Below are 25,408 nucleotides of genomic sequence, written 5' to 3'. Positions count from 1 at the left end.
AGCACTGGAAGCTCCTGTCACCAAGACAAATTCATAATGTGTGTAAACATACTTGGCAATAAAGCTCTTTCTGATTCTGATAAGAAATTATAGCCATTGTAAATGTGGGAACATGTAAACATACTTGGCAATAAAGCTCTTTCTGATTCTGATAAGAAATTATAGCCATTGTAAAAGTGGGAACACGTTAACAAATTTCTGCGTTCATCGACCTCACTTTTTGGGAAATTCTTCATTCATTTATTCAGAGTTTTAGCATAATACAATTAATTCTAACACACAACATATTTATTATATATATAAAAAACATGTGTTGTCATTTTAGTGAAAGATAGTGCATGTGTTTATTTAAAATCACAACCAAGCAGCTCAATCCTCATAGTAATGCATTTCTGCCATCGTTTTGGAATAATTCGGATGAATCTGGAATATATTGGTGGGTAGATGTAGTTCTTTACTTGGCCATTGTTATCTGTATTGCCTTGAAATGTCTGGAAATAAAAAAAGTCACTCTGTCATTCTGAAGACATAAAACACTGTTGTTTTTCCACAAATGTAATCCCAAAAAGTGATGTTGCTTACCTTTTGTTCATAATCATCATCATCCGTGTACTTTGTCCATCTTTTTCCATCTTCACTGTACTCCAGAGTATATGCCGTCACAAACATCTCATTGCTTAATGTTTTGGCCCCCTGTGTTATAATCCCAGTTATTTTCGTTATATCCTTGAGTTCCACTTGGATCCATGAGTGAATGTCATTGTTCTGTAAATTGCAGACAGTTTAGTGAGGCTTGAGGTTGGTTTGCAGTGTAACAGTACCATTAAAAATTTCTTTTATGAGGGATGTCTTAGCTACCTTGGCTTGCCATGCATTGACGGCCCCTTGCTTATTTAAGCGTGCATACCAAGGATGCCACTGTCCAGAGTACCAACTGGAGGCCACAGAACTGGCAGTGATTTGAGTATCTTCAATGAGGCCACTTTCCATTCCCAATGGCAGAGAACAACCTGCCAAAACAATGAGGAGGTTTAGTATAATATATCTGAACCATATAGGGAAACAAAATCTGTTTGATTTTCGTCAATACCATCAAGCTCACAACCAAAGTACTCCAAACGGACAGTTGGGTAGTTGTAAGAATGTGAAGGATGAAGCCTCACGTATCGACCAATCAGAGGTGGGAAAAATATATTCTCCTTTGTATCGTAAGCATTACTGTTCCCTTCAATAGTCTGTCGGTATTGAAAAACAAGGTTTATTTCTTACATCCTATGGGCCGTTCCTTTCACACAGAACACATTCAGATTAGATGTAGTGGAATTTATGCATTTAAATTATTAACTTGACACAGCATCTTGAAAATGTGGTACTAAAAAAGCAGTGAGAAGCAGCTTCAAGGCCAAAGCCATCAATCTATTGCAGTGGTTCTAAGGGACTCCAATGCCCCCTAATGTCCACAACCAAATTCAAAGGTCCCCCTAACCCTAGTTTTGTTTTCAGCCTATTTTAATCAATGGCCACTTCTAGTTTCTGTAAAATAAACTACAATAATTTAATATTAACTATACAATTTCAGCATTCCAGATTTTAGTAACTTAATGTTTTAAAAGACTTTTCATTATATAGGTTATCCAGGATTTCTAAGACAGTGTGAACCCTGGTTCCCCAAAGAAAGCAAACAGCTACTGAGGAGGTTAATTTAAATAATTAATATATTTTAGGTTTTTTTAGCTTCTTTTGTCTCATTTAAATAATGAAGGCCACCTTGGAAGTTTGCTTAGCCCCCCTAGAGGTGGGATAGGCAACTTCAGTCCTGGAGGGCCACTGTCCTGCAGAGTTTAGCTCCAGCCCTAATCAAACACATCTGAACAAGCTAAACAACACTGTTGGGAAAAGTTACTTCCAAATGTAATGCATTACAATATTGCTTTACTCCCTAAAAAGGTAACTAATTGATTTACATGACTTTTTCCTCACCTGAGGTGGATTTGCTTTTTTGTTTTTTAATAACAGCCCCCTTTTTACTTAGTATGGTTGAACTGGAATACATAAAGTATATTTGTTTTATTTATCATAATTAATGAGGTTGGTGTAATATACTAAGTTTGGATTGCAATGTTTTTATTCATTTTGAGGAGGAATACTGAATATGTTTTTGTGCAAGTGAGATGAGCTACAATCAATAACCATCATGTTTACAAAGTGTCGATCAATAAATAGGAAAACTCAACAAAGAAAGTTACTGAGATATTTTGTTGTAAATTTAAAAGTAATGTGTTACTTTAGTTACTTGAAAAAAGTAATCTGATTACTTGTAATGCATTACCCCAAACACTGTTAATCAATGTCTTCAGGATTACTAGAGAGATGAGGCAGGTGAGATTTATCAGGGTTGGAGCAAAACTCTGCAGGAGCATAGCCCTCCAGGACTGTCCCAGCCCTAGTGTTTTCTTTGTTTTTACATAGAAAAAAAAAAACGTGTTTAGAGTGAACAGGCTAGTTTGCTGAAATGTACATTTATGGTTATTTAACCACACAGAAATAGTCACTTGCCTTTCTGACAGTATCACTGTCTCCCTTATAGAAGATCCACTTTTTTTTGTCTGTACTGTAGGAAATGGTGTAGTTCCACACAAAATGATGTACAAAGTAATGCTTGGCTCCCTGTGTGGCAACTTTACTAATCGCTACCGGCCTCTGAAAGTCCACCTGGAAAGCAGGATACAGCCACCTGAAGTAACTAGTCATTAGCATTTCTTTATTTATGGTCTAATTGTCTACACACCATTATGAGTAGTTACCTGAATATGCTGTCCTGTCTTTATTGTACTCCATGCATTGTATTTCCCTGTATTATGTAGTCTGGCCAAATGAGGATACCATGGTCCTTAAACACAGAGTTAAATAATAATGTTAATATTGTGACCAACCATGACTATAGTACATAAAAAGCTATGCTTTCAGAGCCTACCTCTATAGTCAGATGCTGTTATGTGTTCATCTTGCACAGTTCCAGAGATGAGACCAAGAGGGTGAACACAGACTGCAAAACAGACAAGGTAAGATTTTAAAGATCTGACAGAATCTGCTGTTTTCCTGTAATAGGATCAGCGTGAGAAATTACTATATGTCTATGTCATACCGTTATCTAACACAAGGAATAGGGTCTGCATTCCTCTCTGCTGTGAAAGTCCAACTTCAGACTCCAGCTGCCAGAGACCAGGCTTTGAAGGCAGCATTTCCAATGTGGCAAATCCACCTAAATGATGGGGGCTGAGTGTGAATTTTATGTCATCTAGGTAAGTAGATATCTTCTAACACTACTACAAACCTGGTAAAAGTGGGTAAACACCATGACGGTGGTCCTTTAATTCCTTATTTATGAATGTTTGACCATGGAAATGGACACTGTGGAGGTCTTTGGGAGAGCCCATGTTGATGAGATGCCACTTCACTAGCTGATTTGTGTACATTCTAAGTCCTTTGAGACTGTAGATAATACCATTGATAGCTGATGAGACAAAATGTAAAAATAAGATAGTATAAATATTAAAAAATATTTTCCAAGTAATTTTATTTTAGACACTTGTTTTTATCTCAATACTTACTCCAGTTTATTTAATTTTAATCCAATGATACTGACGGTAAAAAAATTCTCCCATGAAAAAAAATGGAGCACAAAAAATAGCTGAAAATAACTTTCTTACCGTCAAACTTTAAATGATCATGAAATTTTGGATCCATGATTGCTCTTCTGTTTTTCCTTTCAATCCTCTCCCTATTCTCCTCGTAGTACCAGCTCTTATTCTCATCAAACGTCATAAAGAGCAGGACAAACTCTCTTCTGTCCATAGGCTTTTTAGCCAGTGTACCCTTCCTACAGACCAGAAGCGGCCCAATCAGCCCAGAGTTCATATCTCTCTCCTATGCAAGAAAATAATTCAGTTTAAGTGAAAATTAATAATAGTCATGTTGTACTCATTTTCATCCAAATTAACTTACAGTACATTCATAATGTGGATAGCTCCCTGAAGCAATATTGGTAAAGTGCTTGCTCCTTGAAGGAATATGAAGGAACACTCATGCTTACAGGATTCACTGCAGAGTAGTAGGCCCAAGTTCGACAGTCAGATTCATTATTTTGAGGTCCAGATTTGGAATTTATAGTCCACATGTAGGTAAAGGTGCTGTTGGGTTGAACTGCATCGTCCTGTTTGTACCAGTACGGTGATTGGTCATCATAACTCAGGCCTTCCATTTGTTTTAAGTATTTTACTCCTTTTGCATGCAAAGAGAAAGGACGGCTGGCACGGTTCCTGAAAAATACCTAGCACAGAAAGCAGGAATGTAATTATTAATGTTTATTTTCTATTTGCTTCTAATTCTCATTTCTGCACAAGCATGTTCAGATATTTAATGGTGTACCAGAACAGTCTGATCAACTTCAGCTTTAATAACCGGACCCAGAATTCCCAGGTGTTCATCCATTTCCCCTCGGATGTCTTGGATACTAAAGGTACTGTCCAGGTACTTTCTGAACACCACTTTTTTGAAAACTGTGGGCCTCTCGTTTTGAGATGTTTTATCAAGCCTCCTTAGGAAACATAGAACAAAGTAATTTGACAAATTAATTCAAATTTATTTTTATTTCTAGAAATGCAAAATGTGTTATCATTTGAAATGCACGATGCTGACAGTACCTCTGCCCATAACCAGCATAATCCCATTCTTCCTCTTCAACTGAGATGAAATAAGTCCTGGTATTCTTGTCTCCAGCCATTTTTAAGAAATGCTGGGATGTTGTGTCAAGAACTGGGCTTTGAACATCTGCCGTTTTGCTATAAGGGTCTTTGTACTCTACATATTCATATTCTTCTGGGGGATCAAACATTCCATCAAAATCGGTTTCCTGCTCTTGTTTTGGAACATATATATCATAATCATTGAAATCCCGTCTTGGCACTCCTATGACGATTGCTTTCCCCATCAAGTCGTCCTCACTCGAGAAAGGCTTGGTTCCCCTTGGGCTCAACACAGAAGGTCCAAAACCTCTTGGAGAAAGACCCCTTGGAGAAAAAGCAGAACGTGGCTGTGGCTTATACTCTTTCCTTTTCTTTGTCTTCATGCCATGTCCCTTTCTCGGCTTTACCCTTTGGTGAACTACTTTTTTTTTCTTTTCACTCTTTGGCTTACTTGAATTTGCTGTGTCTGTAACGTATTTTTTCATGTGATCTGGGATCTCCATATGAACAAGTTCGTGTTTGCCTTCATAACCCCAGTGCTCTTCTTTTGGGTCGATATGAGACGTGAGTATGGCCTCGCTGTGATTGTTCTTCAGATAGATGACCACTTCACTTTCGCTTTCTGAGCCATTCTTCATCTGTGAAACATTGAAAGGCCCAACAGAAAAGGATGTGTTCTCTTTAATGTCTAAAGGAAAGAACTGTGATGCATTCCTTGGAATTTCACTGTGAGATTCCATTGAATCATTAGTGGATGATGTTATGTTCTCTGTTATTTCAGGTTCAAGGATGAGGCTGAAGTCAGACAAGGTTTCATTTGAAGATTCAGACTCATTGCTCTGTGAGGTGTAGTTTCTCAAAGGCGTAGACAAATTGAGATAAAAAATGCTCTCAGTTTCAGAATTTATCTGCGAAAACATCTCACTAGTATTATTCCCTTTTGTGCTGTTGAGTTCCAGAATCCTTGTTGTGTTTATAGTTAGTTCACTAATGTCCTCTAGTGTGTCGAATAGTGAGACATCATATTCCAACCTAGTCGTCAAATCTGTTGAAATTTCCAAGGGATAATCACTGCCCAGAAGCACAAAATTCTCCTCAACTTGTGTCTCTGAGATATTGGACAGAGAGTCAGGACTAGGCACGTTGTATATAAAGATGTGACCCGAACTATCCCGGTGACCATCTGCTACGTCCGTGCTATTTTTAGTGTTTAGCTCTTCTTGAATAACCGTTTTGTTTACTAAGGTTTGATTTGATAGCAGGGGCTTTAACTCAGATGAATTTAAAGATGCATTTTCATTCTCCATGGTGATGTTTCTTTCAACATTTGGAGCATCAGATGAAGTAATACTTGTATTAGTGGGGAAACTGTGTGTTTCATTCATTGTGTTGGTAATGTTTGTTTCAATTATTGGAGCATGAGTAGTATTAGCAGGGACACTTTCTGTCTCTAATGATGAATTTACTGTCTCATTTACTGGCTTTGTTATTAGACTGCGAACCTTTCTTTCAACAACCGAAAAATTTGAGATAATACTGTCTGTTTCATTATTTGACATCTCGACTGAATTGGCATCAGAAATGCTCCCCATGTCTAGCAATGCCTCTTCTGTGCTCTTATTCAATACTTTATGTGAAGATTGCATCTTGTCCAAAACAGCCGCCTCAGCTGATAAACCATAAGTCTGAGTTTGATTTAAAATTCCTAAAGTAACATTGTATGATTTGTCCAAATCGTTGCTTAGGGCCGGACTTTTTGCCTCAACAGTCGGCAATAAATCATCATCATGATCTGGCATCGAAAGGCCAATTTGCTCAACTTCATCTGCTAAGTTGGGCGGACTTTGTGCCTCAACAGTCGGCAATAAACCATCATCTTGATCTAGCATTGAAAAATCGATTTGCTCAACTTCATCTGCCAAGTTGGCCGGACTTTGTGCCTCAATAGTCGGCAATAAACCATCATCTTGATCTAGCATTGAAAAATCGATTTGCTCAACTTCATCTGGCAAGTTGGCCGGACTTTGTGCCCCAATAGTCGGCAATAAACCATCATCTTGATCTAGCATTGAAAAATCGATTTGCTCAACTTCATCTGGCAAGTTGGCCGGACTTTGTGCCTCAATAGTCGGCAATAAACCATCATCTTGATCTAGCATTGAAAAATCGATTTGCTCAACTTCATCTTTGAAGTTTTTGAATGTCCTCAAGCCTAAGAAGTCTGCATAGTTTTCAGTATCCTCATCAACCATGCCAGGGTTTACTGGTTTTGGTGCCTCTTTTTTGATGTCAGTGATCGACACAGGTTTCCATACAGTGAATTTCTCTGACTCATAATCATATTCCATTACATAATCTCGGAAGCATTCAAGGTCCTTGAATTTAACCCTCATGCCTTTAGTGGAATCATGAGAGTTCAGTGATGCTAAAAGCCAAATACCTATAAAGTGGAGAGTGTGGTATATGAATGTGGAGAATATGTATAGTCAATATTTAAATCTTAAAATAAAATAAAAATTAGAAATAACTTGGATACTCACCTATATTAACCATGTTCATAGAGATAGTTTCGCCAGTCATGGGAAACAGACTGAGTATATCCTCTTCTCTGTTTTTTAGTTCAAATGTATGGCCATAAAAAGTGGCAGTCTGGATGTAATCTTGTTCGCCAACATTCGACACATGCCAGGTCACAATTTCACCATGACAAAATCCCAGTTCTTGGCCACTTTCATAAACATAACCATTGATTGCTGTAAGAGTTGATGCAATAAATACATTATGTACCATATCGTACCATGTATGAATCAACAACACCGACATGATTACATCAGAAAAACACTTACTGTGCATAACATTTGATTTGTAAAACTCTGGATCATCTATTTGAACTCTTTTGGGGTCACTGCAGTATGTGTTAATGTTCTCATCATGGTACCAGCTCTTGTTTTCATCAAAAACTGTAAACATGGCATGCTGTTCTTTGTCGGCTTTTAGCTGAAAAAGAGAAGAATTGCTTTCGAGTGAGCTGCTTTGAGACCATCTTACTTAGCATGTTAACCATAATAGAGACTCATAACTTCAAAACACTCCACATAAGCAGCAACTCCCTGAACCATTAACCATCTGATGTTAGCTTGTCACTAAACGAACAATGTGGAACTCTATGCACAAACCGGTCTCTCTCTATATATATATATATTATATACAACTTATAGACCTATTTCACATTTTTGAAAAATGCAATGTAGCTTTCCTGTAGCTCAAACAGTAGAGCTTTGGTGCTTACAATGCCAAGGACATGGGTTCGATTCCCAGGGAAAGCAAGAACTGATAAGAAAGTAAAAAGGTGTACCTTGAAATGCAATGTAAGTTGCTTTGGATAAAATGTAAACCTAAATGAAAAAAATAAGTAGCTGTATTTATCACCACATTCTGATATTACCTTATCTGTAAATGGTATACACAATGTCGCCGTATGTGTATTTTAGGCAAAAAAAATTTAGTTACTTACTTTTCTGCCTACTGGTTGGAACATGGGTCCCACACAAGGTGCTCCAATGATGCCTTATATAAAGCCATTATATAGAATGGATTCATTTGAATTATTTGAGCATCTGACTTAGCCTGCCAAGCCACACCCACATCAAGATGTTAGGTCTGGGAACTCACCATTGGCATGCCTCAATCGGGAAAAACGGTTGTCTTTCAAATTCCCTCTGCATGCAATAGGATAGCGCTACAACCAACCAGAGCAATGAACAGCTGTGGCTGAGTGAGTCCCATACGTTTTCCCACCAGCGGAGCTAGTTGATATATTAAACTTTTGCTGTATCCGGTCGGCAAAACTCCGAACACATCTTCCTTTTTTAAGAATGACTTAAGTGCCGTTATTTGTTCTTTTCACAAAGAAAAGCTTAACTCCAAGTCCTCCAGAGTCGCGGCCAAAGCCGATTCGAAAGACCGCTGTTCGTCAGCAGCAGCGGTCATCTTATTTGTTTTCAAGTAGCAGGGAATTAACGCGGAACCGTCACAACTCTGCAGTCATTATGTTAAGCCCACCCACCAACTCAAAACACGATGTGATTGACCTGACTAGAGTTTGGTTTTTCCAGCTCAAAAGCCAACAGTTACTAGACTACCCTGGCTGCAAAATAAATTTTGCTGCCGCTAGGGTGCATCTAGATTTCTAGGCTACATCTGACTCTGATTCAGTGACCTAATATTTCACAGACAGAAAGCACTTACCTGTATATTCTTTTTGGTGAGAGACTGGCTCTTACAGATGAGAAGAGGACCCACAAGACCAGAAGCAATGTCTCGAGGAATGTCCACCGCACTGTGGTACATCCTGGTCAGACATCTGGGGTCACTGTCCATTGGTACATCTTCCTCAGACACACTCCATGTATAGGTGTAGGTCTCTCCTGGCTGAATGCCATGTGTCTGGTTCCCTTCAAATAAACCGCAGGTTTGTTTAAATCACTTTACTCGGTTTATTCACACTTAAGCTTTTATTTTACGATTTTACATCTATCTTCGCCATGGATAAAGAAGCTGCATCATACTGATTTGTATGTTTCACTGTTCATTTACACATGTGATAACTGTGTTTTCAGTGTATTGGAGCAGCTCAGTTCACAGTAAATGGTTTTCCATGTTTCCTGATTAACTGTGGTTTTATTCATAATTACCTAGTTATCTTACGAGAAGTTCTCTCGTATTGCGTAAGTACAGCTTACGCTACGGGAAAGATTAATCTTTTCGAGATATTGAAGCCAAAAAATTATCCTTAATTTTTGTATCCATTGTCAACGCAGTGCCGCAGCTAGCAGACCCTGAGCAGGCTGTCTAGCGTGCTGATAGGCTGCCCTGCGGGAATTGCTGCAGCCTACCACTGAGCCCGACGTGATGTCACGTCCAATGAAGGGCGCTCGCGCCTTCACAGCGTCGAAGCCCACCAGAATGGGCATGGCTTAGCGTATATAAGCAGGCTCGGAGGCTGAATTCTCTGATTTTCATCTCTTCAGCGAGCTCTTCGCATCGCTGGATCTAGAGAAGCCGCCGCCGTCCAAACAGCGACAAGCCAGCTAAGGACAGTGCCTGAGGAAACCGGCTATCTTCGCCACCTTCAGCCTTCCGTGCCAGCTACGCTATACGGCGACGTATCCTTTCTATTCTATCTAAAAGAGCACGAGACGTCTTTTTGTCTATATGTGCTATATGTGCTATATGCTTATACATTGACCGGCATCGCCTCTCTGTTTTCCCTGTGAGTGCTTTTACTGTGCTTATATTACATGCGCTTATTCCCGTTGATCTGGGATCCCCGTATCTTTCTGGGACTCATAAGTGGATGCTGGCGCGCACGGCTTTGACAAGGGGTTCCCGTAGCGTAAGCTATACTTACGCAATACGAGAGAACCTCTCGTAAGAGAATGTACTCGGTTACCTAACGTAACCTCGGTTCTCTCTAGAAGAGGGAACGAGTATTGCGTAACCTGCCGTGCTTGCGCCAAGAGCGTTTTTTCGCTTCAGTCGATGAAAACCAGAGAATTCAGCCTCCGAGCCTGCTTATATACGCTAAGCCAAGCCCATTCTGGCAGGCTTCGACGCTGTGAAGGCGCGAGCGCCCTTCATTGGACGTGACGTCAAGTCGGGCTCAGCGGTAGGCGGCAGCAGTTCCCGCAGGGCAGCCTATGAGCACGCTAGACAGCCTGCTCAAGGTCTGCTAGCTGCGGCACTGTGTTGACAATGGATACAAAAATTAAGGATCATTTTTTGGCTTCAATATCTTGAAAAGATGAATCTTTCCCGTAGCGTAAGCTATACTTACACAATACTCGTTCCCTCTTCTAGAGAGAACCTAGGTTACGTTAGGTAACCGAGTACGGTTTCCGATGAAGTACCTACACGTGTATCATTTAGCTCCCTTGTTTGCTTCTCTGTATTCCCTGTTTTGTTCAGTTTATTGTCATCAGTGTTATACATGGTTGTCATTAGGCTTGTTTGAGATGAGCAAAATCTGCGCAGGACCGATCGTTGATCAGCGCGAGATGCATACCGGTTAGAAATGTGTCTGAGTGCGATCCGCTTTGCTGTCATGCTGACGTAGGCCTGTGTCAAAAAACTTTCACGACTGCAAGGCGGACGTGTCGAATTCTGCAGTCGGGCGCAGTTGCTCCCCACTGACTGCGCTGATCAAAAGCACGATGGGAAACGACTTGCTGACGACACAGTTTAATGCTCATTGGTGAGCATTAAACAACCGTGATGTTCTCCTTTAAAATGTTTGATTTTAAAACTCTGATATCCTGTTTTATGTGTACGTTGTGTGAATATTCCCAAACTCTCTGACAGTGCGATCTCTATGGGTCATGCATTGTAATTTTTATAAAAACACACACAAAAAACACATGTCTGTGTTAAAGAAAAAATGATTGATAAACACATATTTGGAATGGAATTAAATTACAAGTACTTTGGGTGTCTTGTTCATTTATTTTCATATAAAAGCAACAGAACTTAAATTACATCCAGTTTATTAGGAATATGCTACTGTGCACGCGTGAATCTCGCGATCCATCTTTGATCTCGCAGGTGTCAGATCCACTAGAAGAGAGAAATGTCCGGCTTGCCTGTGCTTTTTTCATTCCTCCCCTGACTGCAGCCGCCTACTCTCGCCTATAATTAAGGCAAGGCACGGCGCATCTCAAACAAGCTTGTTTTTTGTTTCCTCCTACGATCTCGTTAGATTTCTGTTTAGATTTAATAAAGACTCTTTTTGTTAACTATTCCCTTTTTTGTGTGTGTTTCACTGAAACAAAAACACTGGATCATGAGCACAGTGGTGCACTTACCTCTGAAACAAGCAACACATTTATTTATTAAATTAAATTGTAGCCTTCGCGATTTGACAATCACTAAAGCCTGATTTATACTTCTGCGTCGGACCTACGCCGGAGCCTCTACGCTGTAGGACTACGGTGCGTCGTTGTCCGCGTTGACGTGCAATTACTATGGCAAGCCAAAAGGGTCAGAATTACGCAATAGATTCATTGCGTTTACAGGGCGCTTTAAACCGTATTTACGCCGCAAAATATGCCGTTGTAATTACAAACGCCGTAAAAACCGTGCGAAATACGTCAATGACGGCGTTTTAGTGTGCATGAAAAGCGACGCTTTTTACGCCGTTCATCTCGCCATAGTTTTGGTTGCACAGAGTGTGCGTTATTTTACAGCGTTTTGCTTATAGTATAATGAGCCATGCCCACTGATCTCCACAGCCAGAAAGTTTTAACTGTTCACTCCCAATCAATGATGAACTGAGTCAGACCAGACCAATGCAGCACAGATTATTTGTGGTAATCTATGCTTGTAATGAGCTATCACCATTAAACAAGGAAAATAATCCATGGTTGCATTGTTTTGGAGGGCCTGCAAATCGTGTGTGGCTTAGCCTACAATCTGGCTAAAACCTGTGCAATTCTTCTTGGATTCACACAATGAAACTGTTATGTTTTCAGCTCTCTTTCTCATGTGCAACAAATATATATGCACCATTACCTGTCGTCACATCTACTGTTAAAGGACAAGTTCGGTATTTTACACTTAAAGCCCTGTTTTAAGATCGTTTCTGATGAAATAGAACGGTTAAGATTGAAATTTGGACAAATACTGCTGTCCTGAGAATCTTCGATTTCTGTGTTAGCACTCCCCCCCCACCTCCACAATGGTTTCATAGGGGCACTGGAAGAATCATACATAAAACCCATTAAACTTTAGTTTACAAAGACATGAAACTCACCGAGTGGTCTGGGGTGTTCACTGATATGCTCATACAAAAATGTCTGCAAAAGATGCTTTCCAAGAGATGTTTTACCATTCGTTGTAAAACTGTGGACCTATTTTTCCAAACGCCTCACAACCGGACATTCTTCCGTTGAGAGCTTGAATAATAGACACTCCAGCCCAGTTGGTGGCGATAATGCACCTTTGCCAATGTTTGGATAGCGTAGCCTACAATACCGCTGTCATGATAGATCGACGGAAGCAAGTGCAGATAAACTCTTTATTTGAAGTAGTAACAATGAGGAAGTCCAACACAGACAAACAGGTAAGTGGCGCAGGGACTCCAATGGTCAGATGATAAGGGTGCAGAAACAAGTGCAGAAAGTGGTGCGGTGATGAGAGTCCAATGACGAATTGATATCCAGAGAATCCACAGAAACAAGAACCGGAACAGGATGGACATGAGACTCGAACGCGACTGGAACACAGACACACCGGGGAAACCACATACAACGATCTGACAAGGAAGATGAGAAGGTGGTGAGTATAAATACACATAATCAGACAAGCTGCAGCTGGTGGGATAATGAGTGGATGGCTGATGAGTGCTGATGAGCGGCCACGCCCATCTAATCAGCACACTCACATACAACAACAGAAACACGAGACAAGAAGAAGACATAGGATTTACCAACCGTGACAACCGCGACTGCATAAGACTACAGAAAGAATACAAACAACCCCATTTCCGTTTCCAGTGGCGGAGTAATACCGTACCTCACAGAACATCCAATACAAGTCAATGGAGTTGGACAAAAACTACGATAAAACCTGTTGGAAAGCATCTTTTGCAGCGATTTTTTGTGAGCATATCAGTGAACACCCCAATCCACTCGGTGAGTTTCACGTCTTTGTAAAATAAAGTTTATGGATGATTCTTCCAGTGCCCCTATGAAACCATTGTGGGGGTGGGGGGTGGGGGTTGGGGGGGTGGTGGGGGGGGTTATGGGGTGCTAACACAGAAACCGAAAATTCTCGGAACAGCAGCATTTGTCCAAATTTCAATCTTAACCATTCTATTTCATCAGAAACGATCTTAAAGGTGCTCAAAGCGATGTCACACGTTTTTTAGGCAAAAACATTTTTTGTCACATACAACAAACATCTCCTCACTATCCGCTAGCTGCCTGTCCCCTGAACACACTGTAAAAAAAAACGGTGTCTGCAGACACCCCAGGCTCCACAAACGGCAACAAAAACAAACTAGGCTTACCCGCACCACGAAACATAACAAACTGTTCCAGCCAATAACCGATAAGAAGGGTTTGGGGGTGGGGTTTGGGGGGTTAGTGCACAGATGAGGAGGAGGGAGGGTCTAGTTAGCCTTCGTTTTGTTAGACAATACTTTAAACGTCAACAAGAAGTGATGTCACCTGACATCGCTTAGAGCACCTTTAAAACAGGACTTTAAGTGTAAAATATCTAACTTGTCCTTTAAACATTTTTTTAAGTTAAAAGTTGTGAAATCCAAACTTGAGGAATAATATAATATATAAAAATATATATTTGTAAAAAACATGAATCTATAAATGATTAATCTATAGCTTAATTCTGACCCTCTTGGTTTGCCATAAATTTGACATGCAGAGGGGAACCCGAGGGAGGGGTTCTAGCAGGCCAATCACAGAGAATTGACCATTGATGCGAGTCCACGTAGAATTGACGTGTTGTTACATTTTTGGAGAGTTGTACGTCAGGGTACGCCGAATGGTAACTATGGCGTAGCTACGCCGTGAGTTCGACGCAGAAGTATTAATTTGGCTTTAGCCATATAGCAATTTTGTATGCTTTAAATAGAGATAGATTTATGAATTGCATGCGTGTGGTACAGATTCATAGATATTAGACGAACCTCCCTCAGGATAACTGGCTCCTTCTGCTGCTTTATCAATGGTCAGTCCATGAGGATAGATACTATACGGACGTGATGCTTTGTTTTTAAAGACAATCTATAGAAACAACATCACAATCATCATTCATCCTGACCAGAAACATTGGAAATATTATTCTGTTTACCTTTAATCACAAAAATAAAATAATATAATAATGATTAGAGCCGTGATTATGTGAGAAGCTGTACCTTTATGACATCTCTGATTTGGGCTCTTATCACTGGCCCGAGAATCCCAAGCTCCTTCTTTCTCTGCTTGTCTTCCGCCCTCTCTTTAAACGTGCTATCTTTATACTGGGCAAACACAGCTTTTTTGTATTTTTTACCTATCCGCTGAGACCCCTGCTTTAAATATTTTATCCGGAAATCCCTGAGTGGAATAAAGTGAGAAAAAAGCATAAGAATGGAGCTCACACAAGAGTATGTCCTGTTGATGAATCATGACGCACACATACCCATCAATGTTGTCTGGCATATTTGGAGCATAATCCCAAATGATCTCTTCTGCTGCTATATAGTAAATCCACTCTTGGCTTTCTTGTTTCTGCTGGATAGTAAGTCGTCTTTTTGGTGCTGTGTACTCATCACACGTCCTGATAATCAGATATCCATGCAAGCCAGCTGCAAATATGACATCACATTTGTAATCTGTAATCACTTTTATAAAGTACAAACTGTCAGAACTAATTAATAGTTATTCTACAAAGCTATGAAATAGAGACTGTATGTTAGTGTTTTAATGAATAATTCATGTGTTTTTTGGTTTCTCTGACAGGTCTTACCTTCCAAGTGCCTGCTAATGTGAGAGGAAAAGAGCCAGCGGCCGGGGTGGACACCAGTCATACTGGCACTAGTGGCAGTTCCACTAATGATGCCAACAGCTGAAGTTTTGTGCCCATCATGCAGAAGGACTTGCCCATTGAAGTGTACAGAAAAGAGCTCTGGCTCAGAGCTCATTCCCAGCAGGTGCCAGCTGACTTTGGAGTGAGCACAGATTTCCAGATCTGGAGGACGACAAGAAGTTTTAATGCGTAAGTAAATTTGCAGAAATGAACATGCTAGTGAAATATTTCAAACCAACCTGGTACAGAGCCATTTGTGTAGCCATTTATAGTGTATTTGACATCCTGTGCCCGCTGAGGGTCCCCGGTGCTGTACCAGCTCTTGCTCTCATCAAACACTCCGAACAACAGCACAGCCTCCTGATGGAAATTAATCTGATTTCCGGAGCTGTCTAGGGTGCCTGTGGGACAAGGACATATTCTTCTAAACAAGCAGAGCTGTTTATAGTTGTGTAATTTCTGGGAAAATCAAAATGATAAGCTGGGGAAAGATTTCCCCCTTAAAAACAGTATACTGCGTTGTTCTGTAACATTTGAAAATGAGTTCAGCATGTAGCCTACAGGATGATGATGCATCATTCAATGTATTACATTATTAACAGAAATAAATGAAGACATTTGTTAATATTCTGACTGAGGCCACATTCTATATCCGAACTCCCATACATTTTCAGGACTTTCAACCGTATTCTAGGAAAAAACGCGCTGTGTGAATGAATTTGATTTTGATTTTGATTTGATTTGAACCGAACCAGACAACTAGTTGTCTGTCACGTCAGTGCGAGAGAGCCGCTCAGCTGCATAAACTTGCGTCTTCCGTGTGTTGCAGGTTTTCTTGTGTGGTTATGTAAACTTGCAGTGACAGAGATAAGAGCTGTGTGATATCTGAATGTTTTATATCCCAATACATCCAGTCACTGTTCTCCAATGGGGCTCATAGTTTGGTGTTCTACTCTATAAAAGCTGCTGTTGTTGGTTAATGAAGATTTGACAGATAAACTCGACTTACATGTTCATACAGACAGTAGGCCTATTCTAGACGCTACTGTAAATTGTGCGAACGAGACATTTCAAGATGCACATGATCAGTAAATGCGGTTGTCAATCTTCAAGACTGACAGTGTGAATGTAGCCTGAATAATTCGGTTTCTACAAAAATCCCCATTTAAAATCCATAATAGGTCTGCAAGGATTCATGGGCAATGAAAATAGAACCACGGTTTTCTGCCAAAATTAAATCTGTGGTTTAACATGTGAAAGCGAAGAAATTAAGACTTTTAGAGAAATTAAGCATAAGCAATTATGTATGGATTTAAGAAATTGTTGTTCTGTAAAATAAAATTATTAGTATTATTATTATTAAATGCTATTTTTTATTTTACAGTACAATGGTAGCAATAGTATTAGGTCTATTAATAGTAATATTATTACTATAATAAAATATTCCATTATTGTTTTCACTGTATAGAGGGTTTTAACCTATAGTATTGACAGTAAATCAACATTTCCATTTTAATCTCATATTTAAAATATAGCAGCTTTCGGCCTCAATTCTAAATGCCTCAACTCTTGGGACAATTCTCTTGTCCCAAGAGTTTTGTACAAATCTAAATGAATTGTGTCCACAAGTCCCCCATTAAAAAATAGTCAAACACTTTTAATATCTAACATAAAATACATTTACAGATCACTATAATCCTTGTCAAAAAAAGATAATTGAATCTCATAACCATAATCGTAATCGTTCAGATGGAATATATTTAACAGTCATGGAAATAACAGCACAGCTATTTAGTAAATTATGAGATGAGATTTAGTGGTCAAAAGGTAAAAAATAAAGCGGAGTCTTAACCCATCTAAGCACAAATGTCATAATAAACATCACATTTTAAATCCAGGATCTTGTTTTTTTTCTCTCTCACATACCTTTCTTGCAGATCAGCATTGTGCCTATTAACCCTGTATTGTAGTCCTTGACAATGTCATAATGGGAAAGATATGTGTAGGTGAGGCATGGGGGGTCCGCAGCTGTAGGGGTCACCTCAGATGTCACCTCCCAGTAGTATGTGTGCTCTTGGCCGGGGAGAATGATGTCATCCTTTTTCTCAAGAAGTGACGTGTTGTCAAAGTACAAAGACCCTATATGGAAACATTAGTGATGCAAAAAGGATGCAGCTTCATCATACACAAATGAAACTAATGATTATATGAATGAAACTAATGATGATGTACTGTATATACAAATGAAACTAAACCATGTGTCTTGGTTAACAAATTGTACTTTTAGAAAAAAATTTAGATATTGTATAGGTAAATATTTATTTATGACTCAAAGCTTTGGACTTAGGTACAGCCTGTGGTAAATTTGTATCCTGGGTTAATATTTCCAAAGAAATCAAACACAGATGTTTGTGTTGCTCAAGGTGTTTACTCAACTAAATGATGACTACTAAAATAATCCATAATGTCCTTTAAACAACATTCCTCTTGAAATGTATCATCTCTATTATTTCATAGCGCCATGTGTTACTAACGTGCTTTACATTACAACACTATTGCGTCAATCATACTGTTACCGCAAACACATCATAACACACCCTCTGACTGCTTCTCGTAAGCAATGCCGTGTGGGTGGATGCTGCAGGGATGATCAGCCATGTTCTTGAATGTGACAATGATTGTGTCGCCCTCTTGTCCGCGTAATGTAGGCCCAAGTAACCCTAGAGAATTCGTTTTGAACAATCATAATTTAAAACTTCCTGTAACAGTAGTGTAAATGACCTATGAATAAGCATGTATTTTCATGCATTAATACCTAATAAATGATTTTAATGTTGAAACAAAGTCAATATGTGTTCAAAAACAGGTACCTGAAGACAAGGGATGTGTTTTAGGCTGTGTGAATCCCTCATTGTACTCCCTGTATACTACTTTTTTATACGATGGTCCAGACCTGTGTACAGCAACAATAAATATATTGCTCACATGAATTTGTATATAAAATACAAAAAAAAAAAAAAAAAACAGACAAAATGTTAAACCATCTATATATATATATATATTTTTTTTTTGTGTGTGTCTTTCATATAAAAATGTCTTTGTTACGTCTTGTCCTTGTTTGCCTTGCATATAAAATTGTTATTTAAAATATTTTTTTTTGAATGCTACTTCTTGTCAGATAATAAACTGTCTCAGGACAGATATGTAATTATTTGATACAGTTTTACAACAGTGAGTTACTTTATCACTGAAATACAAGAACTGAAAAAAATAAATGACAAACAATTGATATAACTACTTAGAAAAATATAATAATCAATTTGAACCCCAACAAATAATGTTATTTTTCATACCTTTGCTGTCCGGCAGTTGTGTAGTCCCAGTTAATATTAACAGCTGCAATGTAATAGCGTCTCTCCACAGCTGTTGCACAATGACACAGGAATGCCAGAAGGGCCAAACCACAAAGGGCCCCTGGCCAGGAGTGGAATTTCATATCTGACAATGAAACTCCAGGTAGAAACAGTCTGTTCCGGAGTTCAGGAAATTCTGAACTTTCAGAGAAATATCAGTGAGCTTTATATCCCCCCACCCCTTTGTTGAACACACACAGACATGCACAACACACACACACACACACACACACACACACACACACACACACACACACACACACACACACACACACACACACACACACACACACACACACACACACACACACACACACACACACACACACACACACACACACACACACTTCACTTGCACGTTCGAGGGCAGTTTTCAGATCATTATCAATAAACTGAAACTTCTTGTTTTTGTTTAGTCATCATTAGTTAACTCTGAGGCTTTTTGAAGATGTAAAACTACTTTATTTTTTTAAGCAAATGTTATGTTATGTTGACAATAATGGAAAACACTAAGTTTCCATGAACATATTTACTCTCAGTAAACAAGGTACAAAGCTTTCACAGGGTTTGTGCCCTAAGGTTCAAAAGCTAAAAGGTACCAATATGGACCTACACTTAATGTACTAATACATACTTTTAAAGTATGTACCATTTACAGGTAAATAAGGTATGAAGATGTACCTTTTTTGCTTTTGTACTTTATAGGGTATTGCCCCAGTGACCTGATCTTTTTTCTGAGTGTGTTTGTCAGTGCCATTTGAATACCTCCCTTTGGGAACAAATGCTACTTAGTGTATAATTTTATCATTTATGCATGCAGGCATAGATTACACATATGCACAAATATTCCAAATTTTCATTATGCAACCAACTAACTATCATCTGCACAAAATAAAGAGGTTCTACTTCTACACCATAATCATGAAACAGAACTAAATTAATGTAGGATTCAGTTTCCGTGAAATACCATCGTAACACTTTTCCGCCCTAGACAGCAATTTCATTATAAGGATTTACTCATAATCCCTTTGATATCCCTTGAATAGTTTCTTAATACATTGTTTGTTTACAGTGTACAAGTTGCATAAATGTTTAAAATGAGTCATGTATCTGAAGATGTCTGGACTTTGTTTAAAATTTACCTCCAACTCTATGAGCATCACGTCATATAATAATAACAATAATAAAGAAAAACATAATTTGTTGTTACAAACCAAACTTTATGTGATTTGGCGTATGACTCACACATGACCACATTTCCTTCAGAAGTGCCTGTTGGGTGAAGACATAGGCTACTTGAAATTTCCTAACAAACCCTTGTTAAATTTTCCAGACAGAAGCAGACAACACTGAACAAAAGTATGGAAAACATGTTAAAATAATAAAACTTATTTATTAAACCTTAAAATCTCTACAACATTAAATGTACAGCATTGAACGGCATGTTAAAAGTGATGGGGAAATCGCAGTTAAGTTTGATCATCTGAAGAGAAAGCACTCAATTATTCAGTCTTACATAAATACGGTATACAGCCAACAAATACTACTTTCAATCCTAAAGTATACTAACAGAAAATACACTTAAACTTTAGAAGATAATTTTCTGTATATTTTTGTTCTGGAAACATTTGAACACTTTATTCATTATCCAATTATAGCCTAAATAAAAACATAATTGTTGCAGATTTTACATTCAGTGATTAAAATCAATCCTAAAATCCTCTTTAGAGGAAAACCTGTGACTAAGGATCATTTTAATATTCATCAGCTAGCCACGCCTTCGCCGTTGAAAGCCAGTGTGATCATATTAATATTAATAAGCAAAGCCCGTTGCCCTGCAACGTCAAATAAAATGACGTAGCTTTCGATGCACGCATGCGCAAAGATGCGGAAGTCGTGGGCAGGTTGTTTGTTGGAGTGAGAACATATGGACAGGTAAATAAAGCACCAAATATGAATCTGTTTGCGGTTTATCACGAAATTCACATTAAAATAGACACATTGTAATTATCCTGTCTTGTAACTGGATGCTGCACTATTTTTATTGCGTTACGAACATCAAAACAATCAATATCGATTTGCACAATGTTGGGAATGTGGTGATTCACATCATTGCAAATCATATTATTAATTTGCGTTATAATAATCTAGTGTTTACATATTATTTAACATGTTTTACATTAAGAATGTCTATTTCTATATTTCTAAGAGCAAGTCATTGTCGTCTATGGTTATTATTCATTTTGTAGTTTGATGTTTATAAACAGTGCTGTACTGAAAGATATAACATTTAAACAATGTCATTGCCTTCACATAAGACACAATGTTCATGTACCTTCCATTCTGAACCATCTGTAAACACTAAACCACAATGTTCCATGATTCCATGATTTCATCGCTGCATGTTTTGATGGTTGACTCATAATTTGTGCTTATGAATCATGTTGAAAATAAAGCACTAGATACAGAAGGCGGCAGGTCTTGACAAATTGGTATTTGAGAAGTGAAAGTGCTGGAGAGACCAATCTGATTTATTATTTCATGAATACATGTGTAATGTTTCAGTGTTATGGGTGTGGTTAATATGATTGTCTGATGTTTTCTCAGTGATCCTGTCCATCCTCCTATGACCAGGCTCAGCTCTCGTTCTCCATAATGGCCCGGTCCTCTTCCTCCTCTTCTTCATGCCGCCGCTGCTGCTGTCCCTGCTTGCGGCTGTGCTCAAGATCTTCAGCCTACACTTTGGCTCTGGGTCTGGGTTTTGTCACCTTAGGAACCAGTCGTATCCTATTACTAAAATTCTCAGCCAATGAAGGTAGGTAACATATTACACCACCATGGAGCAACTCGATGTATGGTTCCTTACAATAATACCATCATAACTTTTTGCAATGTAGAGAATTTTAAATATTGTTAAATCTGTCTTTTTCTAAATTACAGAAAACAAATATGACTTTCTTCCTGCATCTGTGAATTTAATGGCAGAGGCCATCAAACTAGTATTTTGTTTAGTGATGTCAGTACGGGTGATCATTCAAGGTGAGTCAGCTTTGTTGTCCCAAAAACACCATTCTCATACCATACGCATTAATATACTAAGCTATACTTTATATACAGTCTGTTGGATTGTAATGCACAGCATATGAGTGATTTGATATGGGTCTAGAACTATTGCTTTTGTTTTCCAGAGCGCCGCTCCTATAAAGATTTGGGATGTTCATCTGGTGCTTCTTTTCTCAGCTACCTGAAGTGGTCTGTTCCTGCATTCCTCTACTTCCTTGACAACCTTATAATCTTCTATGTGATGACCTATCTGCAACCTGTATGTTGGATTATTAAAAACTTTTAGTGATTTATAATATGTTGGTAGTGAAATAACAAATTGAATTGCATTTACTACTTGCCTATATAAATATTAATAATAAAAAAAATCTTCTGACATTAGTGTAATTAAATTCATATAAAAAATAAATAAATGTATACATACTCTACTGTTGAATAGTTTGGGTTCAGTGAGATTGTTTTTAAATGGTTTGGGTAGAAGTTTATTTGTATTTATTTGATTAAAAAATACAGTTAGCAATTTAAATGTTTTCTTTTTGAATATGTTTTGAAATGTAATTTATTCCTGTGTTGGCAAAGCTGAATTTTTAGCATAAGTACTGTCATTACCAGTCTCCAGTGTCACATGATCCTTCAGAAATCATTCTAATTTGCTGCTTAAGTAACATTTATTTGGGGGTATTATCAATATTGAAGAGAGTTATGCTGCTTATTTACTAATTTTTGTGTAAACCGTGTTACATTTTTTTTAGGAATCTTTGATGAATAAAAAACAGCATTTATTTAAAATATAAATAACATTAACATTATAAATGTCTTTATTGTTACTTTTAATCAGCAATGATTTTAATTGTTCATTTTTTTGTCATGTTTCAATAGGCTATGGCAGTAATGTTTTCCAACATTGTAATTTTTACAACAGCCATTCTCTTCCGAGTTGTTCTGAAGTAAGTACTGGCATTTCTTGTTATTTATCTGTTATCTATCCTTGAAATATATCCGTTGCTGACTTTTCATCCTTTGGCCTACAGGAGGCGCTTGTCTTGGGTGCAGTGGGCATCTGTGATCATTTTGTTTCTGTCCATTGTGTCGTTGACCACTGGCAGTGGTGACCAGCATGCCATCGCCGTACATGGCCTCCACCCAGCGCACATTTCCACCCCTTCCAACAGCTGTCTGAAATACGCCCATCCCGAGCTAAAGCATCAAAACCATAATGAAACGTACTGGACACGTGAGCTGTGGGACAGTCAGCTCATCCACAAGCTGAACAGCTTCGGCCTGGGTTACGTCCTCCTGCTGCTGCAGTGCTTCATCTCTGCGCTGGCCAACATCTACAATGAGAAAATCCTCAAAGAGGGGGAGCAGCTCGTGGAGAGCATCTTCATCCAGAACAGCAAGCTGTACGTGTTCGGTTTGATCTTCAACAGCCTTACGCTGCTCTTTCACTCTGACTACCGTGAATTGACGCTGCACTGCGGACTCCTCTTCGGCCACAACATCTTCTCCATCGCCCTGGTCTTCGTCACAGCCGCTCTTGGCCTGTCTGTGGCTTTCATTCTCAAGTTCCGTGATAACATGTTCCACGTTCTGACGGGTCAGATCACCACGGTCATCGTCACTGCGCTCTCTCTCTTCCTATTTGACTTTCGCCCATCGATGGATTTCTTCCTGCAGGCGCCTATAGTACTGCTAGCCATCTTTATCTACCACAGCAGCAGACTGAAAGATCCAGAGTACACTCTGCAGCAGGAGAGGCTCAGGGTCATCAATGGAGAGGTGTTTGAGAGGTCAAGAGGGGTAAGGGTCAAATATAGACCTGCTTCATTTAAAAACGTTGGTCACTTGCAGCTCAGCTAATCGTTTGTTTAATTCGATCCGTTCGTTTCCACCTTAATTTTTGAAGTACACACTGACAGTTTAAATAGGGGCTCTTTGTAGAGGAGATCTGGCAAACTATAATCTGATTAAGTGTGGAAGAGTAAGAAACCGGAATTCCTTATAAAGAAAACTTAATTTTCAGGAGCAAAGCCCTATCTTAGATTATTGCATTATTTAGATCAAATTTATCATGCAGCAGGGAATTCTATTAGTGGTTTGTTGGCACTTCTTATAGAACACATTCTTCTGAGACGCAGCAGAGTGGAAAAGACCCATTTTTAAAATTTCACTTAACTTCATTCTAATTTGATAGCATTTAAAATAGCCGTGGGACTGCGCAACGTTTGTAGATGTTTACCTAGAAAAATTACTAAAAAGCAACTCAGTGTAATGCAAAAATGTGAGAACCAGCCCTCCTTGTTTCAACGAGCTACAAAGTTCCAACGACTTTGTTGTCCATTTAGTAGGGGCCGGTTTACACATAACACATGTGTTTTGTCAGGTTTTTTTTAATATAGACATTTGCTTGACGGAAGTATTTGACTGGTCCTTCGCTTCTCATTGCCTTTTTGGTCTCTCACTTGATCGCCATTTATTTTAAACATGTGTTTCTATGGCTTGCGTTATTTTCCTTTTAAGTCATCATGAATTCTTTACACTTATTTTTTAATGTAATATTGCAGTATTTTTTATAAATGATTTATTAAAATCCATGTGCCTTCATATCAGAATAACTTCGTTTCCTCTTGCAACAACATCTCTTCTCTTCTCTAATGACGTGTTTGCAACAATCCAACGATCCAATCATTTCCCCATTGACAAAATCAAGTCCCACCCTACATTCTTTCTTGTTCGAGAAGCCGGTATATGTCACAATACTAGGGAAGAAAAGAGTATCGCAACTTCAGGTGCATACCGACTTTAAATGCAAAATTGTATTCTGTGTGACTATCAACGACCCCGTTATTTCCAGAACATACAGTACTGCATGTACCTTTTTCATTGGATCTACTATATCATCTATAAAAGCTGTCAAGTTTTTTGTGTATAACTACAGTGGTTTAAAAAATTATTAATATAGTATTTCATGACTGTGTCTCATGTTTTTATTTTAGGATGGGGAAGAGTTGGAGAGGCTTACCAAGGCTAACACAGAGAGCGAATCGGAAGAAGAATCTTTTTAAGTCAGTTTTGAATCTCTCTAATTATCATGTAAATATTCTGGAATCAGCCTGTGTATATGTACAATGAATGACGAATGTTTCAATCACGTGGAATGTCTATGAGACAAGGGATCAAAGAGTTGTTTAATACTGTATATTGTCCTCTCTTACAAATTGTTTGTATAACAATTATGAGCATGTAACAACCTCAGGAGGTTTTGAGAAATTATTGGTTGGACTGTTTCTTCTTACAGTAGTTGACTGTAGGTCATAAGGTGACAGTGCCACAGGAACTCATTTTAATAAACATCTCTAATGGGAACAATCACATTTCACAGCATCATGTACAATGTACCATACTGTGGATGCATGTTGTATTTAATGAAATATGACCTTTAAAAAAATATTTGGGTTTTTGATTTTAATCATATTTGCTCAAATAATTGCTTAATACTGATATTTTGTGGCAACTGCCAACATACCACTGACCAGCAGAGGGATATAAAGCAAAGAAAATCTCAAACTCATAGATTGACATGGTGCTTAAGTAGATGCCTTC

At 38.5% G+C, this 25,408-nt stretch overlaps 2 protein-coding genes across 3 annotated transcripts; one reads left to right on the top strand and one right to left on the bottom strand.

The window, feature by feature from the left end:
* Positions 1-217: 217 nt before the first annotated feature.
* On the bottom strand, positions 218-19,053 carry f5 (coagulation factor V). Of its 2 annotated transcripts, XM_077216627.1 has the most exons (25): positions 18,683-19,053; positions 18,200-18,282; positions 17,927-18,049; positions 17,256-17,468; positions 15,569-15,730; positions 15,270-15,491; positions 14,943-15,108; positions 14,677-14,857; positions 14,449-14,545; positions 8,994-9,199; positions 7,592-7,742; positions 7,286-7,498; positions 4,704-7,185; positions 4,429-4,597; positions 4,094-4,330; positions 3,711-3,927; positions 3,335-3,514; positions 3,146-3,262; positions 2,975-3,046; positions 2,805-2,890; positions 2,557-2,712; positions 1,091-1,235; positions 859-1,010; positions 583-765; positions 218-491 (listed from the first exon to the last, which is right to left on the bottom strand). In XM_077216627.1, the coding sequence occupies exons 1-25, from the start codon at positions 18,823-18,825 to the stop codon at positions 345-347; spliced, it is 6,303 nt and encodes a 2,100-aa protein (XP_077072742.1). In that variant the 5' UTR covers positions 18,826-19,053; the 3' UTR covers positions 218-344. The 2 variants fall into 2 exon arrangements, with proteins under 2 accessions (XP_077072742.1, XP_077072743.1); XM_077216628.1 differs by lacking the exons at positions 218-491; positions 583-765; positions 1,091-1,235.
* A 1,557-nt stretch (positions 19,054-20,610) lies between these two features.
* On the top strand, positions 20,611-25,179 carry slc35a5 (solute carrier family 35 member A5). The gene is made up of 7 exons (XM_077216559.1): positions 20,611-20,677; positions 21,350-21,557; positions 21,683-21,781; positions 21,931-22,064; positions 22,685-22,752; positions 22,837-23,605; positions 24,802-25,179. The coding sequence occupies exons 2-7, from the start codon at positions 21,398-21,400 to the stop codon at positions 24,868-24,870; spliced, it is 1,299 nt and encodes a 432-aa protein (XP_077072674.1). The 5' UTR covers positions 20,611-20,677; positions 21,350-21,397; the 3' UTR covers positions 24,871-25,179.
* Positions 25,180-25,408: the final 229 nt, after the last annotated feature.

Source organism: Siphateles boraxobius, unplaced genomic scaffold, assembly GCF_051911475.1.
Source record: "Siphateles boraxobius isolate OS27281-9 unplaced genomic scaffold, OSU_SipBor_1 7, whole genome shotgun sequence".
In the NCBI taxonomy this organism is placed as follows: domain Eukaryota; kingdom Metazoa; phylum Chordata; class Actinopteri; order Cypriniformes; family Leuciscidae; genus Siphateles; species Siphateles boraxobius.
Note: the sequence above shows the minus strand (reverse complement) of the source record. Positions and strands in the feature narration are given on the sequence as shown.

What these genes read in the sequence shown, in the direction of transcription:
- f5 (XM_077216627.1), bottom strand. Translation starts at nt 18,825, where the DNA reads ATGAAATTCCACTCCTGGCCAGGGGCCCTTTGTGGTTTGGCCCTTCTG. An exon ending in TATGAACATGGTTAATATAG is followed by an intron (nt 7,186 to 7,285) that starts GTGAGTATCCAA and finishes TCCACTTTATAG; the next exon opens with GTATTTGGCTTTTAGCATCA. An exon ending in CTTTGGTTGTGAGCTTGATG is followed by an intron (nt 1,011 to 1,090) that starts GTATTGACGAAA and finishes TTGTTTTGGCAG; the next exon opens with GTTGTTCTCTGCCATTGGGA.
- slc35a5 (XM_077216559.1), top strand. Translation starts at nt 21,398, where the DNA reads ATGGCCCGGTCCTCTTCCTCCTCTTCTTCATGCCGCCGCTGCTGCTGT. An exon ending in CTCTTCCGAGTTGTTCTGAA is followed by an intron (nt 22,753 to 22,836) that starts GTAAGTACTGGC and finishes TTTGGCCTACAG; the next exon opens with GAGGCGCTTGTCTTGGGTGC. An exon ending in TGTTTGAGAGGTCAAGAGGG is followed by an intron (nt 23,606 to 24,801) that starts GTAAGGGTCAAA and finishes TTTTTATTTTAG; the next exon opens with GATGGGGAAGAGTTGGAGAG.